The sequence below is a fragment of the Ostrea edulis genome, chromosome 8, assembly GCF_947568905.1.
Source record: "Ostrea edulis chromosome 8, xbOstEdul1.1, whole genome shotgun sequence".
Classification (NCBI taxonomy): domain Eukaryota; kingdom Metazoa; phylum Mollusca; class Bivalvia; order Ostreida; family Ostreidae; genus Ostrea; species Ostrea edulis.
In genome coordinates, this window is record NC_079171.1 from 60,599,901 (window position 1) to 60,614,241 (window position 14,341).

Consider the following 14,341-nt stretch of genomic DNA (forward strand, 5'->3'; position numbering starts at 1 on the left):
GATAACACTCGGGACCGGGCTATTTATAGACCTAGGTCAATGTTCCACGTGGTTACACACGGAACCGGGCTATTTATAGACACAGGTCAATGTTCCACATGGTTGCACTCGGGACCGCATTATTACAGCTCCCAATTCTTTTTGCAATTTTGATTGATTATGTTTCGCTTCGTTGTACATGTAAGTGATCGCACTCTTTGTCGCTGCATTCTCCTTTAAATAATCATCTACATCATCGACGCATAATTGTTAACCCTCGTCAAACTGATGGCAGCCTAAACACCATATGAAGTTCAACACCGTGTAGGAAGTTCTTGTCGGTATAAAACCACATGAATGAGAACATTTGCAGCTTACATAATTCTTACTGTTGACTTTTGTTTACAAGCACGACACTGTACAAACAGATTCTGAAAGTAGGTTAATGCATCATGCATGGTATGTTTATTGACCTATAGTGAATTATTGACCTATAGTGAATTATTGACCTATAGTGAATTATTGACCTATAGTGAATTATACACGTACTGAGATACTACAAATGACTGATGGTCAATGATGGAACAGATCTATGGAGTGAATGAAATATCCGATTCTTCAATAGATCGTCTTTTATAGGCGTTTCGTTTCAGTATATGTACTCAGTGAAGTGTGTAGATTTGTATATGCATGATCGCTACAGACCGAGACAACTGCGTCCACTTTGCGAGATGTCCTGTTTATTGACGGGGAGCAATACCTTGCACCCGATGGATCCGCCCACGGACATGGCCCTGCTCCATCCGAGAGAAGCAAACAGGGAAACGCAACGTTAAATCGGTCGAATCAACAAGTTGACCGGAACGCGCCTGGGCGTGACCGACAACCGCAAAAGAGACAGCGTCAGCACTCCACCCCCGACCGTGTGCACTAGGGACTCGCAGGAGAACAGACGTCAGAGAACCCGAATAATAAACTCTCTTTCTTGTCTTTAAATGTCTGCGGAGTTAATAGAAGACTACAATATAATGAATTTGTTGAGTTTTTATCTTCATTTGATGTTATATGTTTGACAGAAACTAAAACTGATGATACGGATGTTCTTCAGATACCTGGTTTTTCAGTTTTTCTTAAGAATAGATGTAGACTATCAAAAGTTAGATCCGGTGGCATTGCTTTGCTGATTAGAGATTCACTTGTGAAGTTTGTCACAGTAATTAACACAAATTGTAAATATGTATCCTGGTTTAAAATGAACAAATCACTGTTTAATATTGATGAAGATATTTATTTCGGTGCTGTATACATCCCTCCTGAAGGAAGTAAATACTCATCTCCTGATTGTTATGTTGAGATTGAACACGAATTAATCAATATAAGTAGAGAGTGTAAATATGTATGTATGATGGGAGATTTCAACTCGAGAATTGGACAATTAAATGATTTTGTTGAAGTGGATGATTTTTTAACAAATGTCATACAATGTAATTCTGTTGAAATTGAAAATATTGATATTTTATCATTTTTTGACAATATCAATATCCCCGCAGTCAGAACAGCGCAGGATACCTCAACTAATAATTTTGGTTATAAATTGATAGATTTTTGTGTGAATAATAATCTATATATTGTAAACAGTCGTGTGGGTAATGATAAAGGTGTTGGAGCTTTTACCTGTAAAAACAGAAGCACTGTGGATTATGTGTTATCAAACAGAGAATTGTTCAATATTTTAATGAAGTTTCATATTTTAGATTTCTGTGCTTTATTTTCAGATGTTCATAATCCTATTTCTTTTTGTATCTCTACAGTTCAGAATTTTACCACTTGTAAAAAAAAATGAACATCAAAGTACAGGTGAAAATCAGCCACGTGTGAAATTGTGGTGCGCGGACAAAGCAGACGATTTTCGTAATGGTATTGACGTCCATGCCGTAAATAATATTGAAAGTTACTTGAAGGAATTATCCACTAGGTCTAGTATTTGTAAAGCAGACATTACCAAGGTAGCAAATGATATTTGTAATGTGTATATGAACACAGCCAGTGAAGTATTTGGAGTTACAAAAAATGTACAAAAAATGAAAAATAAACCCTGGTTCAATAGAGAATGTAGAGCTGCAAGAAGAAAATTTCATTTAGCGAAACGACTTCATAATAGGCACACGACAGCAGAAAACAAAGACAATCTTAAAACAATGAGTAAAAACTACAAACGTATAATGGATAGTTGTATAAAAAAGTATAAGTTTGAAATAGCACGTAAACTGTCTGAACTGCGCTCTACAAACTCTAAAGAATATTGGAAGATCTTAAATTCATCAAATAAAAAGAAATGCGCCGTCGATATTAACGAAATGTTCCAGTTTATGAGGAATCTTAATTTAGGTGATTCTAATGACGATTTAACGGGGAATTTTGATAATTTTGATTTTGTTCCAAACGATGGAGATACCTCTGATGAGTTCCTTAACACTGTTATTACTGACGACGAAATAGAAAAGGCTGCTAGAAAACTTAAGCACGATAAAGCACCTGGTTATGATAATGTATTAAATGAACATATCTCATCAACTTTGTCAATGTTTTTACCTGTGTATAAGAAACTTTTTAATATGATTTTTGACAGTATCAAGGGAACATGTTTTACTTATATCAGAAATATGTATATGGGAATTAAATCAATGATTAAGATAAATGGCATGTCAACTGACTTTTTCACATGTAATGTTGGGGTAAGACAGGGCGAAAATTTATCCCCATTTCTGTTTGCTTTGTATATTAACGATCTTGAATATTTTTTACAAGAGAAAGGCATTATTGGCCTACAAAGTGTTACTAATTCAATTGAAGAAGAACTTATGTTGTACTTGAAACTTTTAATTCTGCTATATGCAGATGATACAGTTATAATGGCTGAATCTGCTGATGATTTACAATGTGCGTTGAATGAATTTTTTATATACTGTACTCAGTGGAAATTGAATGTTAATGTCGATAAAACAAAAATTTTGATATTCTCAAAGGGTCCATTGATGAAAAGGCAATTTTACTATAATGGGGGTGTTATAGAGAATGTAAAAGAATTCAAATATCTCGGTATTATATTTTCTAGATCAGGGTCTTTTTGTAGAGCTAAGAAACATTTATGTGAACAAGCCCAGAAAGCTATGTATGGAATTATAAAGAAAATTAGATTGTTTGATTTACCAATTAGTTGTCAATTTGACCTGTTTGACAAAGTAGTTTTACCAGTTTTAATTTATGGATGTGAAATATGGGGGTATGAAAATTTACAAGTTGTAGAGCGCATTCACTTAAAATTTCTGAAACACATTTTTCAGCTGAAAAGCTCTACGCCCTCATTTATGGTATATGGCGAAACAGGTCGTTTCCCAATCTATATTAATGTGTATAGCAGAATGATTTCATACTGGGCTACATTATTGCAAGATTGTGACTTTAAAATTGTTAATGTACTTTATAAATTTTTGCATACACAATATCTTAACGGTACTGTTAAGAACCCCTGGTTTGAATGTATTCATCGAATTTTAAACATGTGTGGTCTTTCAAATATATGGAATCAACAAAAGAACATAAATGGAAAATGGATAACAAATACTGTCAAACAAAGACTTAAGGATCAATTCATTCAAACATGGTCGAGCGATATGTCCAATTCATCTAAAGGTAAAATATACAGAACTTTTAAAATAGACTTTGGACCAGAAAAATATTTAGAAAAATTGTCAAAAAAATTCAGAACTATTTTTCTTAAATTTCGCACCACAAATCACCGCCTCCTTATAGAGACTGGTAGATGGATTGGTATTCCATATAATGAAAGATTTTGTGTTTTGTGTAACGAATCGAAAATTGCAGACGAATTCCATTATATATTAGAATGCAATGCTTTGTCAAATATTAGAAAAGAATACCTACACAGTAGGTATTACACAAGACCTAATGTTATTAAATTTCATGAAATTATGTCAACCAGTAAGGTTAAAACACTTAAAAAACTCTGTATGTTTATCTCAAAAATCTATGAGTTAGTCTGTCCTCCTTTATATATTTGGTAAATACTTTTTCAATACATGTATATTGTATATTTGTACATATTCTGACCTTATTCTTACTCAAATGTATGTTTACTTAATGCACCTCATGTACCATGTATAATGTGGTTTGAGTGAATAAAATGAACTTGAACTTGAACCTGACACCCACGTGACGGGGGACCCTCGCGGTGTTTCACGCCTCAATACAAACCCACCCTAGCTCATCTGGATCCGCCACTGCCAGACAAATAATGAATCTATTCATTTCCCTATTGTTTTGGGGGATTCCCCCCTTTTTTTTCGCTATTTGAAAAAAAAATTCTTGGTTTTTTGTTTGTTTTTTGCTATTTTATTTCGGACTATCAAACCGTTGTATGATATTACGCAAATCTGGTCAAAGACTAGAAAATTATCAGAAGAGACTCAAAGACTGAAGTCATTCCAGAACAAGACATGACGAATTGTTTAGAGGTGCCGAGAACTCTGTCCCGATAAGATAACCTAGAGAACTCCACAATAGGACATCAGGTAAGTACAAAGGTGTAGTTAATTATGTAGAACAACAAGTAATTACAGGGAGTTAATTAATTATATAGAACAACAGGTAAGTACAGGGATTAATTATATAGAACAACAGGTAATTACAGGAAATTAATTAATTGTAGAGAACAACTGGTAAGTACAGGAAATGTATATAGATTTGTTGCATGGTATCCTGGTTTCTTCCTGAAAAGAAAACTATACCAATAGTCTCTCTGTTTCTCTCTGTGTGTTATTCTCTCTCTCTCTCTCTCTCCCCCCCCCCTCTCTCTCTCTCTCTCTCTCTCTCTCTCTCTCTCTCTCTCTCTCTCTCTCTCTCTCTCTCTCTCTCTCTCTCTCTCTCTCTCTCTCTCTGATTCTCTGTTTTCCTCTTTCTTCCCCTCTCTCTCACCTTCATATTGTAATTGTCCCTATATCCCTATACATCTTTGATCATTTGTAATTGCATACAAATATGTACATGACCATACAAGTGACAGATTTGTAAAGTGAGGTTTCAAGGGGCAGGGCACATATCCCACGAAGTGTTCCATGGAAGCACACTGGCGGAGGGCAGATGGGCGACCCCCCCCCCCCTTCCAATGTTCTGAACAACCAGAAAAAGAAATGGTAACAGGGTGATGATTAATACATGTAGTACTCTATAAAGTCAACTCTACACCCCCATCCTTTAATATTATCTATGTCTCATTCTCTTGCTGGGTATAAGGATTTTATTTTGGAGGGGGGGGGGGTCCTGCTTCTATTGACACAGAACATAGTACTCTCGCTATATAGTACTCTACCGCCCATATAGTCCAACCATTTAAAAACATACGAATTAAACAAAAGTAAGCACAACAAAGAGAGAAATGTTGTCAGTGCTTCTGTCTCGTTCTAATCAAAAAGAAATCGTGTTCAGCAGAAACCGTTATCTATAAAAACAAAAACTTTGAAATGTTCAATTGTTAATTCACGACGTACGACCGCAGACCAATAGCAATAGGTCTCCTGAACGACTCAGGTGACCTAACAAATACTCTATATCTATTTCAGAGAGACTGGGATGAAAACTGGGAAAATGACACAAGCTTCGCACTGTTTTAAGGTAAGTACATAACCAGAAGTGAATCACCGTTTTATTTTTTCATTGTACATGTGCATTTCATTAAGAATATACTTTTGAATTTTTTTTATTGCAACGTTATCTTTTATGGATATGAGATAATAAAATGCAAAATTCTTTGTAGTGTCTTCACACAATTCCAAAATTATTTTGATATGTAAACGGTGTAGTGATATCATACATCCATTGCGACGTTAAAGTTTTATGGCACAAAATTAAGATCTTATAGTACTTTGAGATACTATAGTATTTTGAGATACTATAGTATTTTGAGATATTATAGTATTTTGAGATATCGTAGTATTTTGAGGTTAGAATTGTGGCCTTTCGTACATCATTCTGCATAATCAATGCATCACAATATTTTTAGAATTTAGAAATGTCTAAATATAGAAAATTTGAGCAAATCAGCATACATGTAATTAAGACAAAGCATCATGAAAAATTGAAGCAAATCGACCTCACAATACGTTTTATCTTGATATGAAAATTAGTTTTTCAATGAAATATTTAGTGAAAAAATAAAAAAAAGGCGACTCATTTATGAAATATTTAGTGAAGAAATTAAAAAAGGTGACTCATTTATGAAATATTTAGTGAAGAAATTAAAAAAGGTGACTCATTTATGAAATATTTAGTGAAGAAATTAAAAAAGGTGACTCATTTATGAAATATTTAGTGAAGAAATTAAAAAAGGTGACTCATTTATGAAATATTTAGCGAAGAAATTAAAAAAGGTGACTCATTTATGAAATATTTAGTGAAGAAATTAAAAAAGGTGACTCATTTATGAGTGCATGCTGTATTATGTATGTCGACTTTGGAACTCGGCTCCATATTGTTGTTTTGTTACATTGTTGCTTAAACATAATTAAATTGTTGCTTAATGTTGCATTGCTGCTTAAAAAACAGTTACATTGTTGCTTAAACACACTTACATCGTTGCACATTGTTGCTTGCCCAACTGTTTATCTTTTTATTCCTTGTGGATTGTTAGGCCGTTCTTGGCGCACTGATTTTGACTACGGATAACCCCGTTTACCTGATCAAATTATTGGGCTTAGGGCGGGTGTGACCGGCCGACAGAGGATGCTTACTCCTCCTAGACACCTGATCCCACCCTTGGTGTGTCCAGTGGTCCGTGTTTGCCCAGCTCTATTGTGTATTACTTATAGGGGTTATGAGATTGATCACCGTTTGTTATCTTCACTTTTCACACAATTACACGTTGCTTAAAACAGTTACGTTGTTGCTTAAATACATTTACAGTTCAGGTTTTCCATGTTTTAGTTTTATATGTATGTAATAAGGCTGAAAATTAACCCCGCCCCTTTTCACCGCTTCTTTCAACATCCTATAATAGCGCTGCACAAACGATGCGCGCGCGCGCGCGCGCGCGCGTGTGTGTGTGAATAAAACCATGCATCGTAAGAACTTACAAGTAGTAACAATCAATCATACTGATATAAGTGTTTCATTCATCCAGTTTTGCTTCATTGACTGACCTAGACAATCAATATAAGTGACCGTTACTTATCTAAGGACTGTATAGTGTAATTAAGAGTCCCGCAAATTTTACCTTTCTTTCTAGATACTTTTGCAATAGAAGTATATTTTTGAACTACAGAAGTTAAATTTGAATTCTTCGTAACCGTATGAGCTTTAAAACACTATGTCTATATACATGTATATTTATACCTTTTCACTCATCACAATTCTTCTAAATGTGCTATAACTTTTTAATTTTTTGTTTATCTTATTTTCAGATTTTTGTGTTGGTGCTCTGCGCCTGCGTAGGCCTATCAAATGGATTCCTTCTGGCCGGGGACGCCTGCTCGTTTAACCAGAAATGCACGTGCACATACAATCATATAGACTGTAGTTATCGCTATCTGACGTCAGTCATGAATTTCACGTCCTACAATCAGCAAGCCTATTACATAGGTCTTAATCACAACTTCATTACAAGCGTCCCGGCGAACGCGTTTTCCTCCCTATTCTCTGCGTCATCTAGACGCATCCTACTTAGGTTGGATTATAATAGAATTAAGACCGTAGATGTGGATGCATTCAAGGGCATGCCGGATAACGCTACAGTGGACGTCTATTTGAACGATAACAACCTACAAACCATTCCCTCCGCCCTGGAGAAAATAACGGGGTTATCGTCCCTGTATATTCAAAACAATCCGTTGACAACTATTGATGTTTTGTCACGTATTGGTCCAGTTTTAAGGTTATTGAGTATAAGTCTCAATAATTTTCAATCCTGGCCACTGCAGCTTCAGAATCTGACGAGCGTGATTCATTTGACATTGGACAAAATTCCTTTCAGGAACCTCAGCACTGAGGCTTTTAAAAGCGTTGATACTCTAACATCGCTAACTATTACAAACTCGGAACTAGAACATGTTCCAGAAGCTATATGTGCGCTCAAAGACATGCAATTATTCTATTTCAATAAGAACAAAAAGTTGAATCACAACAATAAAGTTTTGGTGCCGTGTCCAGGATATGCTTTGAATTACGTTTCGTTTGTTGATATGAGTGAAAACGATCTAACTGTTTTCCCAAACGTATTCGACACGTTTCCCTCTGTCAAACGGCTTCAGTTGACGGGTAATAAAATCCATTACATCCAGCCCGATGTTGCTCCGCACAACCCTCTGGTCGAGAGAATGTACATTAACGATAATGGTATGAAGCGTATTCCTGGACGACTTGGACAGTTTTCTGCTCTAAAGCGTCTGTATCTATCAAACAATGACATATCCACTATGGAGGACTGTGATCTCGCGGGATTGAGGTTCCTGGAAGAGTTGGATTTGAACGGCAACCCATTGGAGTACATTTCCCCCTCCGCGTTAAAGGACGCCCATCTCCTTAACCGGGTAGAACTCGGTCACACCAACCTTCACCAAATCCCGGACGCACTTTCAGCTCTCGCGAAACTCTCGTATTTGAACGTAACCGGAAGTCCAATCAACTGCGACTGTTCCATGAAATTTCTTGGATCTATTCGGCCAATAGATGTACAGGGCACCTGTTCTTCCTCACAGACAATCAATGAGTTTGTCGCCAGCTCTCTAGGGTCTTGTCCATAACTCACCTAATTAAATATCAAACCGAAGCCAGAATTCCACGAGTTTCCCGCATCTTAAACTCACTCTTAATGTAAACAAATTATCTGAATGTTATTGTATATATGTGCACACAAAATTAAAGCAAGTGAGAGAATTCTGTGTTCTGCCTTTTTTACTGATACTAATTACGGGTCCTTCACATTGATACTGGTATGTTCTTAACAACGACTCACCATGATCTTGTGTATCTAAAAGATATTTTTTTCATCTAAAACTTTATTTCCATGAAAAATGTTGACCCCCTCATTAGAAACTTGAATCCACACAACATGGAGATGCCAAAATACCAACATGGTTAGCATGACCTTGTTGTTCTGGAGAAGATCGCAAGGTCAAATAGTATGGCATAAAATATAAAAGGTCTTGCTATTAAAAAAAATTTGTATACAAATTATGAATGCTCTATCTTAAACAGTTCAGGAGATAATGAATAGGTTAGGTTTTAAAAAAAAAATATAGATCAAACACTAAGGTATACGCTTAGATATATGTGTTGTCACTCAACATTCAAAAGTTATGGTTAAAGTTTGGACAAACAAACACGACAAAAAGACTATAGTCGTGGGGGGACATTTGCTATGATTTAGTGTGGTTCTGCTACTAAAAGGACTTTGATTTAAGTAACTGAACTACCTGGGAATGCTTGTATATTGAAATGACTAACAGACAACGGACAAACAGACAGTCCACGGACAGTAAACAGACAACAGTCAAGAGAATTTTATCCTACACTGTATATATCCTCATGTAAAAACTTTTATCCCCTATTGTGGTCCCACCCTACTTCAGGGAGCCACAATTTGAACAACCATGAATCTACACCACCTGGGAATGCTTGCTCCGTCACGATAACACACAACACGCCGTCGCACTAACACGGGAATTGCAATTACGGAGGGCGCCACTTTATGAGACTGGGGGGGCCGCCTTGAGACCTCCAGTGGGTCCAGGGCGAAGTCCTGGGAGGTGCACAGGGGGTGAAGCCTCTGTGGTTTTACCGATTTCATAGGGCTTGAAATATGTCTCCTATTTAGTCATTTGTACTAATTTCTATCATTTTTAATAAGGTGAAATTGATAAAATGACGCAAATTTTAAGGGTTTTTGGGAATCAAAAGATCTTATTTATTTCTCTGGGAGTAGAAGAATTTATTGCTTCTTTTATCGTCTAGTACATTTTTCTAAACAAGATGCCACGATTTACCTTAAATTTGAAAAATTGTGTTGTCACACTAGCACACAACATGGTCGCGCGTATGCGCTAACACGCCGTCGCGCTATCACACAAGATTCCGTCGCGCTTTTACAAAGTAAATACTTGTCTGCTAGCATCATAGCGATGACGTGACCGCGCAACAGCGTGTTGTGTGTTAGCGTGATGGCGTGTTGTAGGTTAGCTCGTTATAAGAAACGCGCTTTTGCACAAGGCCCTATTGGGAACAACATAGACTGCTTCTTCACCAAAACGCTCGGCATTTAGAAATGAGAATCACGGGTCATTCGTATATGGTCTTAAAAACGGAGGTCCCGTGTCGCGACAGGCGCTGGCACGCTAAAGAACACTCACTGCTACGACCCTGAGCGCTAAGTATAGGTCTAAAGTTGTGATACTTCACGTACAGCTGGTGACATCTCAAAAGGAGTGAAAAATTATCGACGGGACGTAAACAAACCAAACAAACAACAGTTACATTCGCAGTAGAATTCAAATTCCTTGTTCATCACTACGATACATAAATGATGGATTGCCGTCGTGCATGATCAAATTGCACTTTTTTCAATTAACCTTAATGTACGGACGAAACCTTTCTACGTAATAGAAATACTAGCTCTGTTGAGGTGTGACGCCATTTATAACAATGATGAAGACGGACGATTTCTGGATGAGTAAAAATTTGGTCGTCTGCTTCTACACTGGTACTAGACATGTCGGGAAAATCGTGCACAGGATTTTTTATTGTTATCTGTCTTGGTAAGGTTTTGTTTTTCAATCAAAAGTGTTCTCGAGTACTGTTTCACTTGTTTTAAAAATAAGCGGGCTTTCTTTTTACTTATTCAATCATTTCTTTTATTCATTCATTATATTTTCTCATTCATTAAAATATTTTGTAAAATACTGTTTGATTCAAAATAAAGGAAATTTTAATAATAAAAAATGAACTAGGCTGAACTCTTTCTATCTATCTATCTATCTATCTATCTATCTATCTATCTATCTATCTATCTATCTATCTATCTATCTATCTGTCTGTCTGTCTGTCTGTCCCTCTGTCTATCCGTCCAACCGTCCGTCCATCTATCTATCTGTCTGTCTGTCTGTCTGTCTGTCTATCTATCTGTCTGTCAGTCAGTCAGTCTGTCTGGCTGTCCGTCTGCCTGTCTGTCTGTCCGTGTGTCTATCTATCTGTCTGTCCGTCTGTCTGCACATCTATTTATTTACCTATCTATCTTCATATCTATTTATTAGAAATTCTGAGTTTGATATTTAAGAATCAGCTGAAGTTGAGATTTAATTTACCAGTGTATTACCCAGAGCTTCTTAGTTATAGCAGTGTGATGTGAAAACTCAATTTCAGAAAACGCTAATTTACACGCCGCTGTGTTAAATCCCTGGTTTTTACATCATTGTTGACAGTGTGCAGTTTATTGACAAATTACAAAATCAGCAGGGCACTGGAACACAAAGATATATTGTGTTTTCTCGTATAATCACCTGTGCGAGACCGACGCTACCCATGTGAGACCGCCGTGTTCGTGCGAGGTGAATGGAATCCTTCATCAGTACGAGTGAAGAATATGTAAATTCCACCGAGAGGGACAAGATTCGAAGTTTAGAATGAGGTTTAATTTGCAGAGTCCCTGACAGCGAATCTTGAAGATTGAATTGTCCTATCCTACACAAATAAATGATAAAGAATTATGTTTTCCTCTCATTTCTCTACCAGTACAGTTTAGTTTACAAAGTTTAAAATTTTACAAGCTTTGAGAAGGTTCAAAATTTTCATTTGACTTCTAAAAATACAAAATACTAATTAGACAGTCAGAAAGACAATACCCGAAAATGGTTTATACTTTTTGTGTAAACTAAAAATCCTAAGGATATTCAACCCCAGCAAAAAAGTTAAAAGGCACATGTATATGAAATAAAAATTTGAAGAAAACAAATGATACGGAATATTTCGTGTCACCATGTTACTTCAATACCCTTTCTACTGTTTATTCACAAATGAAAGAGTACATTAAAACTATTAAAATGTAATACCATTAAGTATTTTTAACGGTCACTTGTCTTTTTTCGTTTTCCACTAAAAGTGTAATCGATGTCGGATGAAAGAAACTTACGGGAGTGTTTATTCCCCCCTCCCCTTACCTATTTGAATTTAGATTTTTATCCGACATCGATCTTTTGATTTCGCCCCTTCCTGATATCCGTTGAACCGATGGGTAGAGTCAGGAAGTGGTTCCTCATCACCGCGCATGTTCATTTCAAGACTTACATAAAATGTTTGGTATTTTAATTTACCTTCGGCTGTTATGTGCTTTGAATTGCAAATAAATATTTGTCTTTATTTTTCTTTCAGGATTAACCCTCAGTCACGTGACTTCTCAGATTATCGAAGGACCCCGTTCGCGTGGTATCATTATAGGCGGACCCTCCAGGCGCGGGGATATATCGCGAGACAGGCCCCGTAGAATCCCGACCTGGATTACAGAGAACCAACCCGAATCCACAGTCAGAACAAATATTATAGGTACCCCACGTCCACGAGATTTAGGGAAAACTCTTGTCCATTTTGGAGAAAGACTGAGAAAGACAACGGAACAACGCAAACCAACTCTCACAGGCGATACTTCAGTTGGAAGGACGAATCAGGTCAGAGGGCAAAATAATGAATTTAGGACGGGATTCCCAGAAAAGATTTGGAACAGAAACGGTGCAAAGGGTGGTAAATTACCAACAAACGACGCAAATTCAGCGGGAGAGAGGGGTGAAGTGCAGAGTTCCGGCATGAGAACCCCGAACCCGAGGTTTGTCGTCCAGTCCAACAGAGACCGTATTCGTCAGTTACAGGCTGAGAAAAGACGAATCAAGATGGAGAATGCACGCACTAAATACCAGAATAACGCTTATCTAAACACACGAGGTTTAATTTCTGGAAAACGTCTTCCGACAGAATCACGATTCGTGTCAAATGACTTAAGCTTGTCCAATCAGAACCAGCGATTGACGTCACCGGTCTTTCGGACATCAAACCAGAACAGATTGTCTGCATTTGCCAGGCGTAATTCTCTACGACGAGTATCACTCACCGGAAGTTCATTCCCTGAGCAGCAAGATGCCCGCCCCCGAATGTTAACAGATCGTCAGACCGCCCGCGACCAGTTAAAACAGGTTTCCGTGTCCAGATCGAAAGGGGCGAACAGTTACCTGAAAAGACTCTTATACAAGATATTAAGGAGAATAAAGAAGAATTAGATGATCTGCATGTCATACATATGTAATTCTTTTTTAAGAATTATTATCACTGGATATTGTCTTATAAAGTAATGTATCAAAACATTGCACGATTATACATAACAATTACTTTAGTTTATACTCAAATCAGTGCACGCAAAGAATGAAAACTAAATTGAATAAATACTGATATATCATAGTAGTTGCGCTTCATTCAAAATCAAAACGATGGCTTCCGGAGCTCAGTGATCAGAGGGATCGAGTTGATGTACAGCGCCAATAAGATAAGATATTCTTTATTTCCTCCGACTTAACGGAGAGTTTGTGGAAATTACATGTATCAAACATAGAACATATTTACATAGTAGAGAATATAAGTAACATATCTATAATATATATAACCATATATTTAGGTAACAAATCATCTAGAACTTTCGGCAATCTACAATAAAGCAGCTTCTTATTCTGTATATTATCGTTGCAACACACAGCATTATTTCTTTTCATTTACAAAAGGATATGTCATGGATATACTAGCCCTACGTAGGGATAACAAGCGATAATTCATACAGTGCGTTCAATAGACCTAGATATCTAGCCTAGGAGCTAGGTGTTCAATAGACCTAGATATCTAACCTAACAGCTAGGCGTTCAATAGACCTAGATATCTAGCCTACAGCTAGGCTAGCGGCTACGATCTTGAACGCAGCCAAGGGCTGTTCAGAAAATATAGCGAGAACATACGAGGTCTGTACGGAAATTATAGCGGGAGTGTACGAGAGCTGTCCGGTAGTACGAGGGGTGTACAGATATTATAGCGGGAATTTACGAGAGCTGTCCGGTAGTACGAGGGGTGTACAGATATTATAGCGGGAATTTACGAGGGCTGTTTGAAAACTATAACACCTGTATTACAGGGGTTGCTCAGAAATAAAATGGAATAATTTCGTTGTAAGCGTGCATCCATTATAAGTGTGTTTGTTGTAACCGTGTTTCACTGTATCTCTACATTTTGCATGCAACAAATTTCTGTCCCTCAAACGTTCTTCTTTCCA

General features: G+C 37.0%; 2 protein-coding genes across 4 annotated transcripts; both read left to right on the plus strand.

The window, feature by feature from the left end:
* Positions 1–3,414: 3,414 nt before the first annotated feature.
* LOC125662504 (leucine-rich repeat-containing G-protein coupled receptor 5-like) lies at positions 3,415–8,925 on the plus strand. 3 transcript variants are annotated; one of them, XM_048894747.2, is made up of 3 exons: positions 3,415–4,571; positions 5,619–5,670; positions 7,455–8,925. In XM_048894747.2, exons 2-3 carry the CDS (start codon positions 5,629–5,631, stop codon positions 8,790–8,792), a joined length of 1,380 nt encoding a protein of 459 aa, XP_048750704.1. In that variant the 5' UTR covers positions 3,415–4,571; positions 5,619–5,628; the 3' UTR covers positions 8,793–8,925. The 3 variants fall into 3 exon arrangements, with proteins under 3 accessions (XP_048750704.1, XP_048750705.1, XP_056002755.1); XM_048894748.2 differs by having other exon boundaries at positions 4,570–4,647; XM_056146780.1 differs by lacking the exon at positions 3,415–4,571 and having other exon boundaries at positions 5,411–5,670.
* Positions 8,926–10,289: 1,364 nt separating this feature from the next.
* Positions 10,290–13,483, plus strand: LOC125662513 (uncharacterized). Its single transcript, XM_048894761.2, has 2 exons — positions 10,290–10,802; positions 12,412–13,483. Exons 1-2 carry the CDS (start codon positions 10,757–10,759, stop codon positions 13,305–13,307), a joined length of 942 nt encoding a protein of 313 aa, XP_048750718.2. The 5' UTR covers positions 10,290–10,756; the 3' UTR covers positions 13,308–13,483.
* Positions 13,484–14,341: the final 858 nt, after the last annotated feature.